Source organism: Pholcus phalangioides, unplaced genomic scaffold (assembly GCF_987345545.1).
Source record: "Pholcus phalangioides strain wild (caught in Gottingen) unplaced genomic scaffold, Ppha-v1.0 ptg000020l_1, whole genome shotgun sequence".
Lineage (NCBI taxonomy): Eukaryota > Metazoa > Arthropoda > Arachnida > Araneae > Pholcidae > Pholcus > Pholcus phalangioides.
Window position 1 is genome coordinate 13,283,950 of NW_028301613.1, and position 26,472 is coordinate 13,310,421.

Below are 26,472 nucleotides of genomic sequence, written 5' to 3' on the forward strand. Positions count from 1 at the left end.
AATTTTTTGTCTGTGGATATCTGTACAAATCTAATACCAAGTAACGACACTATTACTTTACATTTAAAAAATGAAACAAACAGTATTTCCGCGTCATCAAATTATTCTTTTCCATATGCATTCAAATATGAGTCATTTTGATGAATTTCAAAATGAAATAAAACTAATTTGAAGTGTTGCATAAATAGCAATTTGAGTAATTATTTTTTAAAAACGTCTTTTAATCACCAAAACCATAGAAAGTTCCTTAAAAATGTTAAGCATTCAAGGTTCATCCTTTAACAGGGATTTGGGAAACAAAGACCAAAAAAGAGTTCTTTCACCCAAAAAAAAAGGTTTTTAAACAAGTCAAATTGCAAAAATTCATCCTATTGAACATTGTTGAAATTAAAAATAAATAAATGTAAGAATAAAATATTTTCGTACATCTTACCTGTATTTAGGAAAAACCACAAAAGGCCTGGAAACAGTGCTAAGAGATCATACTTCAGTGTGATTTTCATCTTTGAGCTTCTAAAGGGTAGTCAATGTGCATATATGTACATTACAACATGAAACTTCCTTGAAACGTCACAAAAGCATCAAATATCACGAATCATTCATTCATCATAGACGTCAGACAACACTAAAATTGAAATAATGACGCTTTCGAAAACATATTTTCATTGAGATATCCGCTGCACAATGACACTATTTTCTGAGGAAAAAAAACCGTTGGAACACACTGACACCAGCGCCACACGTCGACGGAAAATTAAAACCAACGTACGCGATTTATGAAAGGAGTCCCAAAAAAAAAACCATGTACAATACAATATTAGTCCGAAACTACAAGTATCAAAACGGTGATTCCTCACGGTTCACACTTTAATTTCAAATAAATTGGTTACTTTCATAAATGATTTCAGAACAATTTAATAAATATCATCGGGGGGATTATCACACGTTCAACGATTGGAACATGATCAAATGGAGATTAACATGATTATGTAGACATTTTACCTTCGACATGTAGAAGAGCATAGACTTGGTCTGATCCGGCGGTATTCGTAACCGTACACGAATAGTTACCGACGTGTTCGGCTGACACGTGGTCTATGGCGTATTCGGATTTCTTCTTGAAATTATTGATGCGTATGCCAGGTTTTGTTTCGACTTTTCTGCCGTCGAACTTCCATTCGAAGTCGACAGGTAAAGTACCTCTCTTCAAACTGCATATGATGCCCAGATTATCTCCGAGAACTAGATCCGGCGGCATCAAGAGAGGGTGCAGAGCTGGAACCTCGTCGAGACCTAGAAGATCCATGTATTCACTATATGAACCACTAAGAGTCAACACGAATATCATCTTTTTAATATTGTGGAGTAAAAAAATGAATGAGAATTTTGTATTTCTTTTTCACTCGGAGAAAAAGTGGAAATAAAACGATTCTAATCATTCGTAAATAAAATTAAAATTTCAAGCAATATTTACTATTAGTTATAATTACATCACCTTGTTGTAATACAGTCGAATCCCGTTATAACGAACTCCAAGAGACCGGAGCAATCACTTCATTATAAAGGAATTCAAGGTTTTTGCATTTTGTTCTTACGTAAACTTGGCAGGGGGGGGATTAGAAATGTGTTTGTTAAAACGAGATTTTCGCTATAACGGTATTCGTTAAAACGGGATTCAACTGTATTGCTGCACATCATCATACTAGTAGTTTTCGAAACAATTGAAATTTTCTGATTAATTTTTACTAACGTTTGGAAAAAAAGGGAATAAGACAGAGAAAAAAACAACTGAAATTAGATTGAAGTTTTTACATTGAAGTAAACGTGAAAGCATCAAGCGAGTGCAAAAAATCAACTAAACTTTCAGGTAAAATTGAAATGAGTAACAAAAACAGATTGAAATGAACTCTGTAAAAAAATAAAATTTAAAACAACGAATGAAATCAGTAAAAATGTTATGCGAAAAATGAAATGGAAGAGTAAATAAATAATATATCATGTGAAAAATGTCCGAATGAATGAGAAAAACCCAAAGAGATGAAGAAAACACGTTTTAATAAATCAGAAAAAAATGAAATGGATGAAAAAAAAATTGATTGGGATGAATGGAAAAAAAAAGGAATGGAAATTATTGAAATCAATAAATATATAAATGAATAAATTGAAATTAGTGGGGAAAAAACCAAATTAAAATCAAAGAAAGAAACATGAGAAAATGAAAGTAAATGGGAAAAATACATCTAAAATGTAAATCTCATGAGAAACAGTCGGAAATGACTGAAAAGTTAACATTAAGGAAAATGTAAAATGACCGAAAAAAATTAATTTCCTTTGATAGGATTAATTAAAATGAGTGAAAAAATGTCTCTTATCGGTCGAAAAAAAATTAAAAATCATTATACATTAAAAAAGTGCTTGTGTGTGTGTGAGAGAGAGAGAGAGAGAGAGGGTAATGAATAAATAAGAATTATAAGGCCATAAGAAATCAGAAATAGATAGAAGTAAATTGAAAATAAAAATGTGTAAAGAAACTAAACTGATATTAAAGACAAATAGAGAATTATTATAAATTTTCTATAGATGAATAAATACTTTTAAATCCAAACTAATATGAATGATACAAAGTTATTTGCAATAAATGATGGAATCAAAATGAATAAAATGAAAATAAATTATATCAATTTGAAATTAATAAGAAATGTTTGGAGAAAAATAAACAATTTCGCATTTAAAAAAATGGTTAACGTATTTCGAACAAATTAGAAATCTTGAAAATTTTTAGTTAAAATATTATAAACCCAACCGATATTAAACATATTCATATCTGATATTTCCCCCCCCCCCATTATTTGAGTAAAAAACAATGGATGTTCAAAATTATTGAATATAAAATGAGACGACATACTGACGAGATTTGGTTCAATTAAGTTCATGTAATTGTCACATGAATTTAACTTTCACACACGAATCGGTAAACTTTATTTGGTTATGTGTCTAATAACAGTTAAAGTTTTACATCGCATGCAAAATACTGATAAGCATCTTCACTGGTGAAAATTTATTATGGAAAAAGTAAATGTTAAATACTTACCAGATGACGTCCGCAAACACAACAACTGCATCAACGTCCACACCAGAAAGACCGTTTCCATGATCCTAACTAACGTTTCCAAAATCACGAAGATGATTAGCGCAAATCATGAACGAAATTATCAGATATCAAACTAAACATAATCACAAAGTTTATAAGACTAACGAGATTCAACAACAAGAAGAGAAATGTAATTTCTGTTCGTACTCCAGTTGGTTACAGTCGCTCATGAAACAGAGTAGCTATATCTGACTGTAACGTCGTTTAAAACGCCACGTAGCGTGCAAAATACGAACTAAAAATGCATACGTAAGATACGAGATTATTCACATAACGATGTTTATGGGAAATAGTGAGAGTTGGGTGTATTTAGGTAATCGGTAGAGTTACAATTGAGGATTAATGAAAACCACGCACAAATCTTTATGATCATATTTTTCCTTAATGTTGGTATTTTCGCATCAGACATCTTCATGCAGTGAAGCCAACATTGATCTTTTCCCTACAAAAATAATTTTCGTATGAGTGAACATTAATCGTAATCATGGCCAAATTCATGCGATTAATTCGTTTCACCTTCGATTAGAAGCGAAGATAAGACCTTATCGCTGCCTTCCACGTTTGTGACGATGCACGAGTAATTCCCGACGTGTTCTTCGGTGATCCTGTCGATGAAATAATCCGATTTCTTCGGTGACGAATTGATCCGGATCCCGACCTTTTCAGTTGCTGGCTTCCCGTTGACTTCCCAACGGAACTCGACGGGTAGAGAACCTCGTTTCAGAGTGCACATTATTCCGAGGTTGTCTCCGATCGAAGGATCCGGTGGAATGTGCAGAGGATACAAGACGGGCGGCCCGGATCCTGAAACTGAGTTGAACAATCCAATCAGTTCTTTTAGAAGATTTCACGAAAGAAATACAGTGTAGGGAATCACCAAGTAATGTATAAAGTGTTTTTTAATTACTCGAAGACACATGAAAAATAATTGCAACACGTGATCAAGTATTAACCCTTTAAGCAGTATTGACGAGATATCTCGCCTCCTTGAAAGGTCTCATATTTTCGCATTGACAACCCCCGATAGTTTGTAAAGTTGATTTCTCGATGAAACACTTTTCGCTATACCCTTAATTTGCACCTGTTGAAAATCTGAAGAAGGTCTACTTCATTCAAAAAAGATATGACATTTCATGGGGGAAGAGGGAGTTAATGATATTTCTGCAGTGCCGCTTGAAGGAGGTTGTTACTGTTGGAGATCAGTTCCTTGTAAATACAGTAAAATCCCTCTTAACGGACACCCCCTTCAGATGCAGTCAACCCTCTTTTACTGCCAAATAATAATTTCCCCCTTATGCAATAAAAGCATGCACTTCAAACCACTGATTAACGGTCACCCTCTCTTTTACGAATGAATTTTTTTGTCCCGTCGGTGTCCGCAAAAGAGAGGTTTTAACTGTACTACTGTATTTATAGTTATTTCAACTGAAACTAGTGAGGGGGATACAAGAAGACCTGATTTCAAACATACCCAAATGTGCTTGATATAATCTCTTTATAGTATCCGTCCACCTTTCTTGTCACTTTTCTTTAAAATGGTACAGGACTGAACTTTAATTATACAGTAAATTGCAAATCCCTTGCATAATAAAAGTGTGCAAAGTGCCGCGCTAAATGGTGAAAACAATAATAAATTTTGGACTACCCATGCCATTTTCTACGAAAAAGTGATTTTTGCTTCAAATTTTGAGCGAAATCCATGCAATATTCCAAACCCGATTGCCAGAAACTTCTATGAACGGAATGTCTTGTTCTTTCCACAGTACATTTAACTAGTAATGGTGCAGGTAATGGACAAAAATTTGAAGGATTGTAAGGTATGCTCACATAAGTTACACACAAATCTGTTGACGTACGTGTGAACTGTTTTTGAAATTTCATTCTCTACATATCGTGTACGAAACGGTAATTAGACAAATGCGCATGACAGACCTTGGATTTTGGTTCATAACCTCAAAAAAAAATATGTAGTATAATATCATATTGAAATTTCACCGCGCTAAAAATCTTCAGAAATTATGTTTCAAACTTGGGTAAAATATCAAAAATATCATTTCTTCGTAAAACACGTTTAAAGATTTTATTCCGTGGGATAAATGATTAGGCACGCTTCACACAATCTTGAAAAAGTTGGTTTTAGGATGCTTCACCGAATCTTGAGGCATTTATATGCAATGTCTCGAGACAATTTTGACAATAGGGCGTCGAAATGCACAACACATTGCGTGCTCACTCCTTCCCGTCACATCCTAATGCCAGGCCCATGGGACGGGATATTTGACGTTCCCCCAAGCCAGAATGTTTCCACGGTACATTTATGGTATAAAAACTAAAAGTAATAATAATAAATTGGATTCATAAAGGGGCTTGAGTTCGAACCCTGTTAGCCTCTCTTCCTCCCTGTAGGGACCATGATACTAAGTTGAAACAGTTGTTTGGATACTTGGAGAATCTGAAATCATTCGTTGAAGGATACTGGGCGCAATCATCGTTATTGATTAACCCTACTTTACTTTCCCAGTGATATATCACTATATCCGAAACAAAAATACCATTTTCATCTGATTGTCTCTCCTTGTGGTTTTTACGGGACTTGGAGCTATTTCAATATGAACTACTTAAGCCTAAAATATGAAATACAGTAAAAACCTCTCTTTTTGTGGTTACCGGTGGGACAAAAAACTCCGTCCGTAAAAGAGGGGTGACTGTTAATCAGGGGTTAGGAATGCATGATTTTATTATAAAGGGGAAGTTATCGTTTCGCCGTAAAAGAGAGTCGACAGCATCTGAGGGATTGTCCGTTAAGAGGGGTTTTTACTGTAAATGGGGAAATATCAAAGCAAATGTTAAAATAATGAGTATATTGCAAAAGAGATGATATTAATCTACAATACATATACTGCCATCTCTCTCTCTTAAGGAAATAGAACATCTCTACTGGTACCTCCATTATACATAACAAGTACATTGTCTGTAATATTGCATTCAATGAAATAGCAAAAATAAATACATTGACGTAAAATAGAAATCTTACCTGTAATAATCAGGCTGAACATGATCAGAATCAGACCGCATGAAATTGTTTCCATTGCTGATGATGTGCAGACAAACGGATCCTGCAAGCGCCACAAATCTTAATAAAAATACCGAATTTTCAACCGTTATTTATTTTCAAACCATTTCATTGTTACATCTAGCTGTGATCACGACGGTCCCCCTAACTATGAGAGCTGGATGTTAGCGCCGCGTAGTGATGTTACAAAGAACTAAAAACCATATCCGTCAGAATATCATGTTATGATTATTCTCTAACAATATATAGGAAAAAAAAACAAACATATGATTTGTTTCCTTATGAGCTTGAAATGGCGTTTGCCTTTGTGGGTACCTTCTATGATCAAAGCTGCGTAAACCCGGTCGCTGCCCTCTCTGTTGGTGACGGTACACGAATAATTCCCGACGTGATCTTCGGTGATCTTATCGATGAAGTAATCGGATTTCTTCGACGTCGACGTGATTCGGATGCCCGGTTTCTCCGCGGCCAAGATGCCGTCCACGTGCCATTGGAATCTGACCGGGAGGTGACCTCTCTTCAACGTACACATGATGCCCAGATTGTCGTCCAAAGATGGATCGGCTGGCATCATCAGTGGATACAGGACTGGAGCTCCTTCTCCTCCGCCACCTGAAACTGCACACGTGAATCCATCATTTTCATATCTGACTATCTAATGCAAGCTACAATCCACATCACTATTTGTGTTCACATCGGGACTCGGGGGTTTCTGATAACAATAACTTAAAAAAAATCCCGTTTGCAAGTACGGCTACCATACGTACCGTTTGATCAAACGGGACGTATGGCAAACGGGGCAATTCTGAATTCAGTTTTGTTCAATCGTCCCTTTTTTATTATTTTATTTTAAAACGGGACTTCTTTCCCCCATTCAAGGTAAAATCCTGCATTTTCCTTATGGCATTAGAATGAAACTGTGTAATGTTATATCATAGATTTTTCTTTTTAAATATACAATTCGTTTCATGTATCCTTAAAGAAAGTCTCTAAGAGAAATGAATTTGAATCAACTGAAATTCATATCAAATTCAACTGAAAGAAACTGATCATGAACTGAAGGAAGAGGATTTTTTTTTCGTCATACATTTGCCTTCACTTTTGGGAAGGCCATTGCAAAAAAGCAGCTCCACGCCTACATGGACCCCGGCGAATATTACCAATCGATTACGACATTAAGTACGGAAATGTTCGTCAACAAGGGAGGGGGAACAGAACACGTTCTACCTTCTAGCCTTTCCTACATGGGCTTGCATGCATCCTGATAACGATAACTTACGGGGGGAGGGGGGGGGAAATAAGTTTGGTTAAACCTTAGCTTCTAACTGTGCACACAGCAAAAATTTCGGTGGTAAAGATAACATTATCCGAAGTTCCGATAGTAAGAAACGCATTTTTTCCCATGTTACGATATTGGTCCATCCCTCTCTTTGCAAAAGTAATAGCAATACCCGCATGTTAACATTATCCATGATTCTAATGAGCGGTGTGAACTGTATATCTGACAAGCACAATCTATCAGATAATGCGAAAATCCTCTGACACAATTTTAAAAATAGTTTTCAATAGTCAACAATAACGCGATACATATATCGTGTTATTATTGATAAATACAATTACAAAGCAGTGCCGTCTTAACGCATGGGCCCACCGGCACGGCCCGGGGGACTCAAGAGAAGAGGGGCCTCACAAAAATGAGATTCGGTTGAAATTTCCTATAATTTACCAGGTAGGGCTTCACGAAAAACCACTTGACCCGGGGGCCCCCATGATGCTCTTAAGACGGCCCTTCAAGGGCCACAACAGCCAAAATGTCCAACGTCGTGGATGAAAAAACATACCCATAAAAAAGTATGGATGTCGGATATATGATTATCTAAACTACATCAAAAATACAGCAACCCAATAAGAGTAATAGAAAACCAATAATTATGATAAAAATATGAATATGCGGCCCATAAAAAATTATGATTGCCTCATGTGTAAGTACGGGTAGCTCCTTGATTTATCCCAACATGTTTATCGTGTTTCTTTTTGAACGTGTCAGTTACGTTAGAATTCACCACCCCCGTGGGTAAGCTATTCCATTTATTCACAGTCCTATTGTAGAAAACTTCCCTGCGACACCACTACCTAGCATTGTCAATTACCAATCGAAACTGACGTTCTTCTTCTCGAAGCAGTTGATTGGCGTGATAGTGTACGAAATAATTAAAAACAGATTTGTCTGTATCATTAAATATTACTGAATTTGTATGATTTCTAAATTTTTTAAATAGCAATTAAAATTTTAGTGGGAAAAGTTCTTGACAAGAGGGTTCACGGACCCCTTGGGAGGGTCTTTAAAGAGGTTACAGGGAGCATACGTGAGCCTAAATGGAAAAATAGTTTATTTCACTGTTTTTACGTTATTATGTAATGAATATACCTCTGTGAAGTCGTCCATGGCTTTTCATCTTATTTCTGGAAAGGGAGGTCCCTGACCTTCGTCTTATTGACGCAAAAGGTCCGTAAAACACAAAAAGGGTTAAGGATCTCTGGCTTAACAGAATTATTGTGAAATATTTCTGATAATTCATAACTGATTCGATTCAGAATTACGTACAGGAACAAAATATAAGATGTATATTAATAAGATAAATATCTTAAGTTACTGCAGAAAAGATGTCGCAAATGAGAACATTTCTCTAAAATTAATATTAAACAATGTCTTTAGTGCAACAAAGGCATCGAAATAATTACCAAAAGATTATCTAAAAAACACAAGAGGCAAAAAGAGGAAGAAAAAGAAGTATACGATTGTCTTACCTGACTTTCCAATGCACATGAGAAGAAGAACCACCAGACATGTTTCGCACATGGTTATCTCTGTTTCAGAACATTGGATGGATGGATTGGCTTCTAAAGAGAAATTCAACAACGCTTGATACACACGACACGGTTTTTCAAAATAAAACCCACCATAGTAGGGAAAAAAAACCACCTTTCCGACGCTGGGATTTACACAAAGATGAGAAAAAATCACTGAAAAACACAAAGCCTCGTTGCACAACCCTGAGTGATTCTACAGCGCCTCGTAGTGTCAAAAATGGGAATTTCATACATACAGTATTGCATTCGCGTGAAATTCGTTCTGCTGTTACGAAGAGCAAAAAAAAAAAATACATTGCGCATGTTTAACAGGATTACCAGACGTCTTCATTTATGAGGAGGACATGTCCACATTTAAGATGTCATTTCAAGCGTCTTACACATAAACACTCAATGTATATTAAATGCATTTATGTTTTGGTTGGAAAACAATTGTTAGTACAGAGGCGTCATTTTGAAAATACGCAAATGACGTTGCTAAAAGTGCGCGCGTGTCCTTATTTCTAAGTTTCGGAATCCTATAACATCAAGTGAAAGGCCGAGAAAAAATAGTAATAGTAGTTCTATTTTGACTGGAAAATTATTAGAGTTTTTAGTACAGTGATGCCATCTGTTGTGAAAAGAGATAAATGCGACGTTATTAAAGCGACACAAGCACGCGTCCTTATTTTGGAGTTTCCAAATATGGTAACCCGTAACGGTAATTTAAATAGCATTTGCATGATTTGAAGCACATCCATTCAATTGAAAAAAATTGAGAATTTTTGTATCATATTTAAAGGAGTCAGTGTATCCCCTGGTCGCTGTGCAGTCGAGTGTGTCATAGTGATGGGCTCGCACCGCGAGAACCCGGGTTCGAACTCCACCAGTGGTGCAGTCTGACAGCAGTTTTCAGTCGCTCCCTGCTTCGAGGCGCGAATGCGAGCCGATCTCACCGTTGAAAAGTCTCGCAACTGATCTACAACAGTACAAATATCCAATCGTAACACTTCACTCATAGTTTGAAAAATAGATGGCAGCACGGGAAAAGAAAATTCACGCACAGCACTATATCCGTGCTCAGACTGATAGGTATACATGTATACTTCCGGCACAAACTACTTCGGTAGTAAATTGCCCATGGCGATAGACCGGAGCTGTTTGAAAGAATGTTTATCTCCAGACATAGATCAATTTTTCCAACGCTTTCGCTGGAAGAACATATACACACACACTTCATGCGTTTCTTTGACTCAATTTTTCCCAATCTTGGTAATTACCATTACCAATGAATCCCTGTTATATCATGTTACACATCCCACCCCTCCTCATTGCTCACCCATATAATATCATGTCTTTATTTCTCAAACAGTGTTTAGCAAATAGCAAAATAAATGTTTGAATATGAATGAAATACCTTCGACGTGCAGAACAGCATCGACCCTGTCTGTACCGTCGTCGTTAGAGGCAGCACAAGAATAGTTCCCGACGTGAGTCGCGGCCACCTTCTCGATCATGTAGTCGGACTTCTCCCTGAGTGTGCTGATCCGGATCCCCGGTATTACCTTCCCGGTAACCTGTCTGCCGTTGAAGTACCACTCGAAGGTGACCGGTGGGCTCCCTCTCCTCAGGCTGCAGACAATGCCGAGTTTGTCACCGATCGCTAGGTCTGCAGGCATCATTATCGGGTGCAGGACTGGTGCTTGCGATAACACTAACCGTAGAATAAATAAAACGCTCTTTTTAATTATGTGAACGATTTTAATTGTTATCATCATTTCGCTACGATTGAATTCGAAATGTTTCACCCGATTTATATGAAGCATTATGAGATTTAAGGGGGGCAAAATTATTCACACAAATTTAATAAATAGTTTAAACTAATCTAAGTAAAATACATGAATTAGTATAAACGGAACCAAAATATGATTTTAAATGGAACTAAAGTACACTGCCAAGACAATTAGGGGGAGGGGGGATACGTGTTATTTACTTTATTTACGTGTTATTATCAGTAAAAGATCACAAAGATTAAATAAAAATTACTTTTTCCCTAATTATTTGAGCAGTATAATATATATGAACTACAATAAAAAAAACGACAACTTTACCTCGATATAAGAAGACGTAAACTATGAAGTTTATAGAAGTGGCTTAGGTTTTTCTGAACATTGTTCAGCGGTGGTCAGAAAAGCGAATAGAATGCTTGTGGTCTCATTTTCAAAAAGGTCTCTTCGCGTTCTCCTAAAGTCATTCTTCCGCTTTTTCGAGGCTTATGTCGTCCTGGACTGGAGTATGCTGTAAGGTTTTGGAGACCATACCTACAGAGGGACATAGACTTGGTTGAAGGGGGTGCAGAGAAGCGCTACGCGTGTCCTTATTGGCACACGGGGCTTGAGTTACGAAGAGAGACTTCATTTTTTGAATATGTTTAAATTGGATGAACGCAGGTGTCGAGGAGATACGATCGAAGTGTTCGAAATTTTCAATGGGATGGATAGGATGGACCATGAACTTTTAGTACACCACCAATCGACTGCTTTTACAAGCGGACACCAGTATCGATTGGTGAGGGACAATGCAAGGCTATGGCGTCGCGGGGAATTTTTCCTCTAATAGGGTTGTTAATAAATGGAATAGCTTACCCCCGGAGGTAGTAAAATGTAACACAATTGACACGTTTAAAAAGAAATACTATAAACATGTTGGGGTGAATCGAGAAGCTATCCATTCTTAGAATAAGACAACCATAAGTATTCTTTATGGGCGTTGTATAATATTTTATCATGTGTATATATTGATAATAATTTTTTGTTAATTGCATTTTTAATTGGGTTGCTGTATTTTTGAAATATATGACATCCATATTGTTATGGGCATCTTTTTCTCAGCCACCTCGTTGGGCATTTTGCCTGTTGTGGCGTTGTTTTTGTATTTGTGTTTGTATTGTTTAGAGAAATAAGACTTAAAATGTTTTTAATCGTTTCTAAAACGTGCTACAAACCATGTTCAATATGGCGTCTACCATTTTCTGAAAGCAAGTTAAATCGCATTACTGCGTTCTCTCAACAGTAGCTCTTAGCTCTTATCAGGAGGAATGTTACGGACGTGTAGCCATTGCGATTTTGCATAACCCCACAAACAGTTTTGTTTTAGAAGCGATTAAAAACATTTTAAACCGATGTCTTCACGTCTTATTTCGTTTCCCAATATTGCATACAGCGCCATTCCCCGCTGGTGGTGACTTTTAGAACTTTCTTTTTTTTTGGAAAATTGAATCCCATGACCTCCTCCTGTAAACTATTACCAAGTTTGATAACATTTTGTCCAGTAGTTTTCTTTTTATGGCCATTTCAGAGTGGAACTTTAATTGTAAAGACCCTGTATAATAATTTCTATAGGGTCTTCTTTTCATAATTGCTGCAACACTATTTTTGTGATTTACAAAATTTACAAAAATAAAATAAAGTAGGTTTTAAAACTTTCTGAAGCTGTTTTATGTATAATATCTGAAGTTTTGAAAAATTTCTGAAGCGTTCTTCCAATAATTTCCACAACTATTTTTTGTTATTATTACTATAATTAATCCTTTTTCTTCCCATTTAAAACATGATTATCCCGTTGAATTTAATCATTTATCACATATCATTGTTACGGTGAATGTGATAAATCGCCAATCCTCGTGAATGCTTAAAAGATTATCACTTTTTTCTGATGATTATACATAGCACACAAGTGTCGTTGGATATAGTTAAGGTTGTTAATTGGGAGCTCATTATATATCTGGGTTCAGTCGTAAAATTTGTTAAATACGAGTTCGTTAAAGCGGGGTCCAATTGTGGAGTTCGTTAAATAGGACTTGGGGTCTGCTTTTATACAAAAAAAACTTTTAAAAATTCGTTAAACCAAACACTTTGCTGAATGATAGTTCGTTACACCGGGATATGACCGTAAAATTTGTTTTCGTTATATAGAGGTCCGATTTCAAAACTCGTTAAGTAGGAGTTATTTCGTGGGTGTTTGGAAAAATTCGTTAAATCAGAGTTCATTATAACCGGTTTAGACTCTGGCTAACAAGTACAATATCTAAAAATAATATTTTCATATATATATATATATATACAGTAGACTCTGGACTATCCGGTCTAGTGTGACGGGATAACAAAAATAACCAAAAAGGCCGGAGTTCTATAAATACTCACTTCCTATCCCCCACCCGTACCATCAAAAAGCACCCTTTTTATATCAAAACCCGCTCATATTCGTATTTTCTGACGGTATAATCTCTAAATACAGGCGAGTGAGGAATAACTTTACTTCTGAACTGTTGTGTTTTAAAAATTTACTACAGAGAAAAGCAGTCCAAGAATGCAAATATTGCACACATTTCAAGATAAACTTTATAATGTTTAACTTAATACGTTATGATTAAAATTACATATGATTAAAAATCATATACACTGTACAGCAGTGTTTCTCAACAGAACCCAGTCGGTCCGTGTAAATTGACCTTCGCTACAAGGAGTCCGTGATACCTTGACCTTCACTAAAGGGAGGTTCACTACATATTGGAAAACACTACTGTACATACACTTTCAAAATGAACAAAACATAAACGTGAAACGTAGGGCTAAGTTCTACAAAAATGATTCAAACTCATTTCATTGTTCATTGACAAATGATTACACAAATATTGAAAGGTAATATTGTAACTCATTAATGTATTATTGTTTTTAAACTAGGCCGGATGGCCGGGAGTCTAGTTTATATTATCATATTTATTAATATGAAATGGTGATTATGCATAATAACCGGCAAATGCAATAAATTTAGTACGATTTGTCATGTCTATCAACGACGCTTGGGTATTGTGCATAATCGCAGGTTTAAGTGATAAATTTAGAGAAATTTGTCAAACTTACCAAAATGGTCGGTGGTTATGAATAAACACCGGTTATTATGCATAATAACTGGATTTTTTTCTTCTTCAAAATTTACCGTGACATCATCATGAAACCCTGCATTACAGAATGCGATTTAAATTCCGCATTTCAAAAAAAAATCTGTTTTAATTTTGGCACAATCGTGAAAATTCTCAATTATAAACCTAATTACATTAATTAAATGCAAATTTTTTGAACAGTTTGAAATTTTGATTTCGTGATTCGCTGTAATGAGATATACAGTTGAGTAGGGAAATTGCCCGTAACATGTAGTTGAACTCACCTCTACTGACGCAATAGGTGATGCCGATGACTATGAAACCATTCAATTTTGATATCGACTTACGATTCATATCCGAAAACTATAGTGTATAAAAATTGGTATGGCTCTCCTAAATCACACGAGTATGTAGTGTAGTATCTCTATCTATGATGGTAAATAATATAATTTTGAAAATCTAAAGAGATCGAGAAATAACTCAGCTATTGAGTTAGTCATTAGTTGAGACAGCAACAATCAAATCTCTCACAGGCCACAGTATGGTACCGAGAGTATGAATAGGAAATTAGTCCATAGCACCGCCAGGTGGCGTTAGTTCAACGTATATGGAAATGATGAATTTTTGAGACTGGTTCCAGGCCAAAAAATATGGTATCGGAAAAATTTATTTGAAGTTTTTAAGCCATCCAGTTTCGTCGGAATAGTTTGATAGGTGCCTCGAAAATGTGGATTTATTGAAGTACCTTTCACAGTGGACTTGGCATCTTATTTCCCCTCAACTAAGATTAAATTGTCATCATAGCATTATAACAAAGACAGTTAGAGGCCCCGACATAAAAAAAATACTGAGGGGGGCCGAAAGTTGTCAGTCGTCCCGTAAAAATGGGACTCAAGCCCGTATGTAGGGGGAGAAGAGTATTCCATTGTATATTCATTAATTTACCCTCCAACGGTTTCATTTATTTGTGGTTTTTGATCTCTATGTTCTGAAGACCGCTGTCCATCGTAGGGCCTGAACAAGTAACCAAGTGAAAGGAGAAAGGATCAATTTGTCTTTAGAGCGTTTTTGAAATATCTTTGATTATTCATTAATTATTGGGGGTGCCTCAGCCCCTCACAAAATTTATTAGGCTCAGCCCCCACCCCTTAGGTTCCAGCACTTATGGCCAATTTACAAAATAAAATGAAGAAAAACTATTGCTTTCTTAGGGCAAATAAAATATCTATGCACAGCGTCTACTTCTAATTTTCTAGTGTTCAGAATAAGGTTGGCCTAATGGAGAAAACAATTTGAGAGCGCCTCTTCCTCGCCTTACTGTTTTTGTTCAAAGATTAGTGTTATCCGCTTATCGGCCCGACTGTGACTTGAGTAGTAAATTGGGAACTGGCCTAGGTAAAACAGACATTTTCCCTCACAACGACTAGGGCAAAAAAAATATATTATTCGGTGAATATCTGGTGAATTCTGGTGAATTCCCGCCCACCACCCCTAAAACCGTGTGTGAATTCCTCGCTCAATCACGTTGGAAATAAAGTCTTTTAACATCTTTTTCTACATGCTTTGTTTCATCTGATGTGATGCCGGAAAGTCCGGTGTTCATTTACTATGGAATATATTTTCTTTCGTTATTTTCGAAAACACGATTCCGTAATCGCGGAAAATTTCCAAACGCTAATACGGAAGAAGATTCGCAAAAAATCGGCAAATGTATCATTATGCTCGAGGTATGAACCCGCCTCTTTATTATGCACGAGATGTTTCGCGCATAACCAGGCTGAGACCAGCTGCCATTGGCTGAACTTGAAGAATGCGCAGTTAGAGATGATGGGTGAGAAATAATAATATCAAAGCTTAGACCGTACGTACCGTTTCAGATAGGAAGAAACACGGTTTCGTTATCGATTTATTTTTAATATCATTTAGCTACACCACCCCTTTTTTGCTGAAAATGCTCATTTTCCCATGTTTTCTGAGAAATTCGTTACGAATTTACTATTTGAATGTTGCAAAATTGCAAATTCGTTTTCGCGAGAGAATATCGTATATCGTCTAGACTTGGGAAGAAGAGTACGGTTAGCCTATTTTATTCAGAGGATGTTTTTCCTACTGTCTTCTTATTATTTATAATATTATTATTAATAACGATGATACATTGTTATAATAGTTGATTATGATGATTAGAGCCCGGAAGTTTAGTCACTTTCTTTCTTTCCTTCAAAAGAAAAATAGCTAAAAGCTATATTAAGTTATAATTAAAATAATTAAAATTATGATTAGATTAAAATTTAATTAAATTATTATAGTTTTAAGGTTACGAAAAGTATCTAAAAAATTGGTTGCATTAAACCTACAGTTCACACTGTTGCCGATTGGCAACATCTGCTTTAAATATGTTTCTTTCTCGTTCCCAATTGGCAACTTCATGTTTGAAGCCGCTGTGGTGGTCGAGTGGTTATAGTGCCGGACTCGTGATGCGAGGATCCGGGTTCGAACCCCACAGTGGTGGTCGGCTGAGGTTGGTTTTCTGTGGTTCCCAACTTCAAGGCGCAAATGCGAGCCGATCTCCCCGTTAAAAAGTCTCGCCACAGAGAGCAACAGTCCTACAACGGTAAATCATTCAACCATAACACTTCACTCATAGTTAGTAAAACTGGGGGCAGATGACAGCACTACACATAACAAGCATTACACAGAAACAAACTCTACGTCAGGTTGCACTACACGCACATTCCCGCATGTACCGATTCGTTGGGGGGGTTCCGCGGCGGGAGGGAGGGGGGTGCATGTGTGGTGTAGCAGTAGTAGGTAGGGGCTCGGGGATCCATGATGTTCTTAAGTCAGCCACCTCGTTGGGCAATTTGCCTGTTGTGGCGTTGTATTTGTATTTGTATTTGAGACATTCATTATTCCCATTCTTCATTTTCGTTCGTCGAAGTCATTCATAGATGGCAGCGTACGACAACATTTGCATTCTTTTCGACGACGACGAACCACGCTAATCAACGACGACGATTTTGAAGTGTCCAGGGTAAGTGCGTTTTGATCAGTTTCAAATACAGAAAATGTCGATTTGTTTAGAACAAATCCCTCAAATTAACGCTAACATATCGAGCGCGTCCGCAAAGATTGTCAAAAAAATTGCATGAGCTTGCATTCGGGTCGGAGAGCGATTGAGGAAATCGAAAGAGACTCCGGAACTTCAACGGTTTTTTACTGTGAGCATGATCACGAGAAACACAAAAACCGGTCCGGTCTAATCGTTGAGCAATGGACTGAAATAGATCAGTTGTTTGTAGCAAATTCGCTCTGCCTAGACTGTGATATAAAACGGGATCAACTGCCAAAGAACATCTTATCAGCTCTAATGGACTTGAATGCGAAACTTCAGGCATCTGACGATGAAAAATCCGACGATGAAGAAGATGATAATCATAGTGTTTCAAATGACGATGAAAAGTCAGACGGTCAACGATGTATGACAACTCGGACTCACGAACCGACCTCAGCGTTACAACAGATGTCAGAGACCGTGCTTCCGGAAAACGACGACAACGAGCCGATAGTTCCAAGACCTGGTTGCACTGACTCCCTCGCGATGAACTTTTTCATGAACCTAAAGGATGTCGACTCGATACAGCCATTTGATTGTACAAGCATTTATCCAGTGGAGAAGTTTGTCGAGGAGCTCGAAAACATAGCTCAGATTTTTAGGTGGCCGGAGTTACATTTGTTTGTGCTCGTGAAGAAGTGTCTAAGGGGTCTCGCAGAATTGGTCATCCAGGGTGAACGAGGCATCAGCTCGTGGGCGATGTTGAGCCGAGTTTGGCATAAAATTGAGCAGTGCTCAAATGCATAAGATGTTATCCGAAAGAAAATTGAACATCGGGACAGCTCACGAGTACTTCTTCACATATGAAGGAGATTGCCAGCAGAGGCAACATCGAGGATGCCGCAATAATCGAGTATGTCCTGGACGGCATTTCAGAGGACACATACAAAATCGTGCTATATGGTGCAACATCGGTGAAAACAGTTTAAGGTGAAGTTAGGGGTACGTGATGATCTGAAAGCTAGCCATAGTAGGGGACGTCGCGATCCACAGTGAGTGTCAACGCCAGAGTGAGCATAAACGATGATCTTTCTACAGCCGGCCGCCCAGACGAAAAGTGGTGCCAGATGTTGTTCAAGAGACTGACTTTGAATGTTACAGCTGTGGAGAAAAAATCATCTCTCAAAGGATTGTAGAAATAGATCGCATGGTGTTAAATGGTTTCCAATGTAACAAATTTTGTCATAAAGCTGCTGAGTGCACGCAGAAAAAGGTACAGCCTCAACACTTTACACCATTTCACGACGAGCCTTCTATTGTCTGCTGTGGATGTTGTATACCAGGGTTCATCAAGGCGAAATGTCCAAATCGCTCTCCATTTACTGTGACAGCTGTGAAATCTCCAACCAGCAACGCTATTTTGAACAGCTGTCAACCCACAGACGTTCAGGTACCGCTACCGCTGATGGAAATTCAAGCATGTCAAGATCGTGATCTAATATGCATCGACTCAGGTGCGACGTACTCGCTTGTAGGGGAACTGTTATACAAGCTTTTCCTAAGTAAAAATATATACCATTGAACAGTACCACCACGACTATTTCTTTGGCTGATGGTACCCGGTCTATGAGCAGTGTATATGCAGTGGGAGTACGAGTACGCGTCGGAAATCGAACTGTCGAAACCACCTTCATAGTGTTGCCAGAAGCATAGGGTAACCGATCACTGCTGGGATTTAACTTCCTGACGGCAGCAGACATCGCAGTAGATCTCAGGAAAAGATGTTGGTTTTTTTAGCGACACGCCTCATCGCCGATTCTCATTCCCACAGATCCTAGTGGCTGAGCGTACAGTATCGAAATCAGTAGACCTCATGAATTCATGCCAATGGCATGCTGAATAGGGAAGAGATCTTACTCCCGAACAAAAGCGACAACTTAACGCCCTGCTAAGTGAACATCAGGATTTCTTCAAACGGGGGGGGGGGAGGGAGGGGAAGCCAACATCATACCAATATTGGTAATAGTTCATCAACAGGTGTGTCTCCGTGCCGAATGTCTCCAGCGAAGACCAAAAAAGAATCGCAAGTCTGTCTCGGTGGGACTCGCAGACGTCGGAAGCCAGGGAGCAAGGGAGCGCAAAGATGCCGGGGCCATGATGAAAAGGGTGGCTATGCCCGGAAAGGATGACGCGAAGAAACAAGGGTCCAGCCCTAAACTTCAGTTAAACTTGGACTTACCCCAGAACACGTTTGCACCGAATCTCGCGAAGGACAGGAAGTCTGAAGGGGTCGTGTGCAGCTCGCTGATGAACACACATTCGACCACAGAGAGTCGATGAAGAGAGAGACGTACCGATGCTGCAAGGAAAAATAAGTGACAAGCGGTCGGCGAGAAAGTTCGCCCAGAACTTCGAGTGCGGCGTGAATCACACCCTCTTGCCAACGACAGTCACCTTTGTTGACTGCGTGAAGACGTACAGATTGAAGGAAGGCTCAGAATCCCCGACAAGGGATTTCGACAAGACCTGGAAGACAGTCGCGCAGAAGACCGTCGAGTTGAATAATGACGAGGAAGTGTGAATGCAACATCTGTAACAAGATGGTCTCAGATAAGCAGCATTTGGTGAACCATATGCTTGAACACTCGACACCGTCAGTGGGCAAAATCAAAGGGCTAATCAGCTCATCCTCCACTCGACGCCAGAAACTCATTCAGATGTCAAGTCAACCACGTCGTTTTCACCCAGCAGAGAGTCAGTTTGAGAGGCACGTTGACGAGCAACACTCAAGGAGCCATTCCATATCCACAAAGTCACCAGCTTCAAGCAGCGGTGAAGTCGTATCCACCAGTCGCTCGCAGGCTGCCTAAGCTTGCGGAATTTACCAGTCCACATTCAGTCGGAAATTGCAGATGATAAAGCACGTCATGACTCCCATGGACGAAGCGTAGGCGAGGAACACCGATTCGCGTCCAGGAGATCGTCTGTCAGTACTGTGAGCAGGGCCGGATTAACATGTTTGAAGGCCTTAAGCACTTAAATGATTTTGGTGACCCCTCCTCCTACACGTATATTTTACACAATGTTGAATCTATCAATGGAAAAAAAACATTGAATGAAACTGTATTTCAGAAGTAACTAATCTAAGACCAGCAGTGGATCCAGAAGTACGGTGGGGAGTAATCACCCCTCCCAAAATCCGGATAATATGGTAAAACTTGGCCTGTCCCGTAAAATACGGGACAATCCTACAATCTTACGCAATTAGCCACCCCTCCTGACTCATCGCTGTGAATCCGTGATTGTCTAAGATTGAATATATGATCTGGATATTTCTGAGCACTCACTTTATTTATCTAAAGGCTTTCTCCTACTTTTTTCTAGTTCAAAGTCTTTGATAACATCTAATGCTACTTTTACCACATTTGTGTCTATATTTGGTAGAGATATGAGCCATCATACATTTTAACATACTTCAGTCGAGGAAATGGACCCTCATTCAAAAAGGGTTTTTGACACATTATTTGCTTCTTAATCTTACATTTTCCTTTCAGTGTTTTGGTTCTAGATTTGAAATTATAATGTTAAATATTATTGGGTTTTTTTCCATCCCCAAATACTCAGCTTTATCTCTCCCTATACTTTTCTTGATTAAAAATTCTTATGAAAAATTTATTAAAAGATTGATTTTTAAAATTATGCAAGATAGAGACATTCGTGCCAATTTTATCATTTTGTTTTGGATAGACTATGGATTTACTGTACAGGATGGCCTCTGTTAATTCGCGTCCTTCATCTCATCAATTATTTGTCGTAGAGGTATGGTTCCGATTTGAAAAATGCTAAAACTGTGTCCAGAAAATACTCTGTTTCAGTTTTGAGAACGGAAATACAGTGTGAAAAAAAATTGATTTTACATGGACACCCTGCCCTAAAAACCCAATTAGAAAGTTGTTGCAAATACAAAAATCTGTGAAAAGTTGGGAAAGAACATGTGAACTAAGGGACAAGCATCTTTTCCTCATTTATGCTGTTCTTTCCCAACTTGTCTCCTATCAGGACCGGACTTAGGGAGGAGAGGTGCGAAAGCTGCGGTCGCACCGGGCCGCAAAATTTCAGGGGCCGCAATTTTTTCAAAAGAAACCTTTTCCTTTCTTGGCAGATGCTTTGGAAATTTTTCGATTAAAATTTAATGTTTTACTCATTAAACTATTATTGACTGTGAAAGGAGAGTTTTCAGTTTAAAGCTCCAACAATATTATTTTTAGCGTTATTAGGTACGGCAGTAGCTTATTTATAAAAGAAAAAATAGCGTATGTTATGCAGGTGGTCGCATTCTTTATCCCTTAAAAAAGTCTGGCCTTTCTTTCTGCCGTTAAATAATAACAGGGCTATATTAACCAAAAAAACATGCTTAGACCATCAAACGAAAATGGAAATTAGAAAAGATATCTAGCAATTTTTTCTTCCTGAAAACCTCCCCTCTCGTTGGAGTTACCATCTGGTCTGCGGGTACCAATAGTGCGCACAAGGTGAATGTTTGTAGTTTCATTCGGTGATGCTTCCACTATTGATGTTCCATGTAGCATGGATATCTCTAGATGGTGACTGCCCCGGAGCGAGGTAACTTCGACTGTCCTCTGGAGTGCTAATTGCATGCCCTCCTGGAAACCTCTGAACTGTCATGTTTCCCTAGGGAGGCTTGAGAATTTTTCAGTCGTAAACATTATCATCTGAATCATTCTCTCATATATACCGGAAGACGGATATACAATGTGTAAATTCTAAATTTTGACAATTTTTACTACAAAGCTTCCGAAAAAAAATAAAACATTTCTCTCTGATTTTTTTCTTCAATCTAATAATTCACCCAATACAGTACCAACATTAGAGATATTTTGTTTCAGGAACAGAGCCGGATCTTGAATCCTGCGAACTACGTGGTCACAAAAGGCGCCAACTGAAACGGATGATTTTTTTTATCACCAAAACATCATTCGCATAGACTTGAAAAATGTCCAGAACCGACCCTGTTCATGGATAGAGAGTTCATGCATGAAAACATTTAAGAGCACAAATTTCCGAACATTTAGGATGTAGGCTACGTTGCTTACACCCCCGGTAGTTCATTGTCTACTATTAAATAAATTATACCTGTAGTGATTTTAAATTAATGTAAATTTTTTTTTTTCAAATGTAGTTCTAACGTGTTTCAGAATGTTTTTCTTTATTTTTGTGAATTCCACATCCCCCCTCTCCACATCCTGGAGCAGGGCCCTTAGGCTGAGATCTTTAGCGGGCCCCAAGCCCGACTTTTCACGCGCCCTTCTGTAATGAATTTATTTCGTGAAAATTTATTTTGTTGAATTTATTGCTTGGGGCCTCAAGAAAAAATGGGCCTCACAAAAATGAGATATAGTTGAAATTTTTGAGGAGCATACATGTAAATTTGCCTGGCAGGGCTCAGAAAAATCACTTGGCCTGGGGGCCCATGGTGTTCTTTAGACAGCCCTGACACCCGAACAAAGTGATGTATCTGAGCCCCCCCCCCCCCTTTTGGCTAGAAATGTTCACCTAATAATTTGTATGAAAAATGCTCCGAAAAAAAGTTCACCAAATCCTAATATTCTGAGCCCTCTCTCTCCGGGTGGACCCTGGCCTAAAAAAGCGCTGGGGCAACCAGAGTCCTGCCTCGAGCAAACAGGGGGCTTACAAAAAAATATACTCTCATTTTGCATGATAATAAATCATTTCAAGAGATCCCAAAAAAGTGAATTGGTGCTGCAAACAACACACTGCCCTGTGAATTTTCCCACACTCCACTTTATAGTAATGTGCTGCCATCTAATTTCGATTGTGGAAGTGACTCATGTGGTGATGATGAAGTTCAAAGTAAAAAAAACTATATTCTTTATTCCGCTCAGTTCCTATATAAACAAAGCTCGTAAACTGAACTGGAAATTTGAACTATAAGTTCGGTTATTTTATTTGAGCATAAGGAGACGTCCAAAACAAATAACCTCTTAATAAGCAGACGACAGACGAGAAGTCGGTTTGTTCGGTTCCCTACAGGCTAAGCTCACAAACAGAACTGGAAGTTCGAACTGCCAGTTCAGTAATTTTCTCAGGACACAAGGAGACGTCCAAAACAAGTAGAGAGAAGCAGACGACAGAGATTCTGAGGCTTGCATCGAGCATATATTACCGAAGGGAGCAGCATCCAGCCACCGCGACGGCAGCGACATCAAACGCAAGGAAATTACGTGACTCGGTCAAAACAATGTTCGTGCCTGGCAATTTGCCCATAGCAATGTACAGTTCGGACTCTAAATATTGGATTTTAAAGATTTAAAAAAGGATAGAGAACGATCTGAAGGTGAAAAAAGATTAAATTATTTATTTCATTAATAATGGAATAATTTCTTCCATCAATTCTGAAATTTTCCTCCATTATTTCTTGAATTTTCTTTCATTAATGCTGGAATTATTTCTTTTATTAATTATTATTTCTTCCATTACTTCTGGAACAAATGCTTTCATCAATTCTGAAATTATTTCTTTCATTAATGCTGAAATTATTTCTTTCATTAATGCTGGAATCATTTCTTTCATTGATTCTGAAATTATATCTCATTAATTCTGGTATTATATCTCATTAATTCTGGAATTATATCTCATTAATTCTGGAATTATATCTCATTAATTCTGGAATTATCTTTCATTAATTTTATTATTATCTCTTTCATTAATTTTATTATTATCTCTTTCATTAATTTTATTGTTATCTCTTTCATTAATTCTAGAATATTTTCTTTCATTAATTCTAGAATATTTCCTTTCATTAATTCTAGAATATTTCCTTTCATTAATTCTAGAATATTTCTTTTCATTAATTCTAGAATATTTTCTTTCATTAATTCTAGAATATTTTCTTTCATTAATTCCAGAATATTTTCTTTCATTAATTCCAGAATATTTTCTTTCATTAATTCTAGAATATTTTCTTTCATTAATTCTAGAATATTTTCTTTCATTAATTCCAGAATATTTTCTTTCATTAATTCCAGAATATTTCTTTTCATTAATTCTAGAATATTTTCTTTCATTAATTCCAGAATATTTTCTTTCATCAATTCCAGAATATTTTCTTTCATCAATTCCAGAATATTTTCTTTCATTAATTCCAGAATATTTTCTTTCATTAATTCTAGAATATTTTCTTTCATTAATTCCAGAATATTTTCTTTCATTAATTCTAGAATATTTTCTTTCATTAATTCCAGAATATTTTCTTTTATTAATTCTAGAATATTTTCTTTCATTAATTCTAGAATATTTTCTTTCATTAATTCCAGAATATTTTCTTTCATTAATTCCAGAATATTTTCTTTCATTAATTCTAGAATATTTTCTTTCATTAATTCTAGAATATTTTCTTTCATTAATTCTAGAATATTTTCTTTCATTAATGCTGAAATTATTTTTTCATTTATTGTTTTAAACTCATTATTTGTGCCATAAGAAAATAACGGGGGATCGTGTTCGTTTTCACCGAATCACATGATGTTCCGACGAAAGATGTTGGGGGACACTGTTCTCAGTCAGCACTGCCAAGTCGGAGACCGCTGATGTCATACTCTCTCTAGTAATATAAGCTCGATGTAGGCTTGATTTATATACTGTTGGTGCTGCCATCTTATCTCGAAATTTGCGATGATGAAAAAAGACAGAGAGAGAGAGAGAGTTCTTTGTTATTTTTTAGCATAATTTTTTTTTATGAGACGAAAATTTCGGTAACAAAATTCGTACATTAGCAATAATCGATTTTTTTTTATGTAGAAAAAATAATCATTTCTTTCCACAAAAAAATTCGGACAATACGGATGATCAAGCAAATAAGTGAAAATACGGATTATTTGTTCTTCAGATAGGGTTACCATATTCAAAACTGAAAAAGGAGGACGCCTGGCGTGAACCTTTCTTAACGCATGCCTCCCCCATCCCGGGCCGTGCCCGAAGGGCCTGAAGAGAAGAGGTGCCTCAGAAAAACGAGACTTGGTTGAATTTTTTGAGAATTTTTCAGGTAGGGCCTCCAAACAATCTCTTGGTTCGGGGGCCCATGATGCTCTTAAGACGATCCTGCCTATCAGCCCCACCCTTGTGGGAGGGTCATGGAATTCCAGTTCTTGATTCCTTTACTTATAATTAAACAAAAACAGCAATAAAAAATTCGAAAAATTATCAAAGTTATCGAATTGCAACGTATATTTGATAAAGAGAAGATGAAACGCCTTTTAAAAGTATGACAAAAATTTACGTCTGTTCAATATGATTCGAGCCACGATGAAGTGCTAGCAGGTGGACCACGCGCTAATTATTATTAATAATTTATGAATTTTGTGAAATTAATTTAAATATCATTCCCTCTCAATAGATCGTGTTTGATTACGATCCACACCATCAACGCGTTCCTGAAATAATGGGGAAAAAAATGAATGTAGTAGAATGCGTTTTTTGTGGAAAAAAAAATTTCCCCTTCAAGATTTATGTTCGTAACTCGAAAAGTTTGTAAGTCGGGGAGCACCTGCATAAAATTCTTTCAGCGGGAGCCTCAAAATTTTTTTTGCATTGGGCCGCGAAATTCTCCTAAGCCCGGACCTGTCTCCGATTTTTGAATTTAAATATCTCAGGGAATAATGCAGTTAAAAACATGTCATTTGTTTGTTGGGCTCAGAAGAGAAAGAGCAACAACTGTCCAATTGGAAGTTAGAGGACGGGGAAGGGGGGGAGGGATCGTATAAAAATTTACATTTTTTACTGTATTTTCATCTTCAAAACTCGTACAGGGTGATTTCTGGTCACATTTTGAGCATTTTTAAAATTAGAACCATATCACTGCGACTAACAGTTGATGAGATAAAGGCCGTAACAACACTCAAAGGAGAAACCATTGAATCTTAGAATGGCCATAATATTGCCAATAGGCAGGGCCACAACTAGTGGAGGGGGGAGGGTTGTCGAGTCTGGTGCCCCGGGAGCATCACAAAAGGGGGCGCAAATTTAACCTATCCTTCAGCATTACGAGGGGGGTGCCTAAATGAGTAGTTGCCCCGGCTAACCAAGTATCCAGTTGCGACCCTGCCAGTAGGTATCTTATTTCTGATGAATCACCGTTATATTGGGTATTTTTTTCTTTTACATACATTTACACCTGGTAGCATTTGTTTTTTATTTCTATAGATCAAACTGCACAGTTGACCTACTAATGACCAACAAAAATCATGTCCGTATTCTGTAGAACTTGGTTTACTGCACGGGGCCCATCTGGGCACTTCTGGCACCGGGGGTGTCAAGTGACAATTAGATCTAGTTCGATTTTCAAGAGTAAATATGCAAATAGGTAC

At 37.4% G+C, this 26,472-nt stretch overlaps 1 protein-coding gene across 4 annotated transcripts in view; it reads right to left on the reverse strand.

The window, feature by feature from the left end:
• The window catches only part of LOC149071021 (cell adhesion molecule Dscam1-like), a 91,756-nt gene extending 77,275 nt beyond the window's left edge, over positions 1 to 14,481 (reverse strand). Inside the window, exons 1-2 of one of the 4 annotated variants that reach the window (XM_089248351.1) lie at positions 14,301 to 14,481; positions 10,492 to 10,788 (exon numbers count right to left, since the gene is read on the reverse strand). In XM_089248351.1, coding sequence (XP_089104477.1) covers positions 10,492 to 10,788; positions 14,301 to 14,370 — 367 coding nt within the window. In that variant the 5' untranslated portion in view covers positions 14,371 to 14,481. Of the gene's footprint in view, positions 1 to 1,002; positions 1,294 to 3,091; positions 3,275 to 3,667; positions 3,962 to 6,185; positions 6,308 to 6,539; positions 6,843 to 9,032; positions 9,188 to 10,491; positions 10,789 to 14,300 lie in introns of those variants that run through there. The other 3 variants (XM_089248357.1, XM_089248359.1, XM_089248358.1) reach the window with 3 other exon arrangements.
• Between the last annotated feature and the right edge of the window lie 11,991 nt (positions 14,482 to 26,472).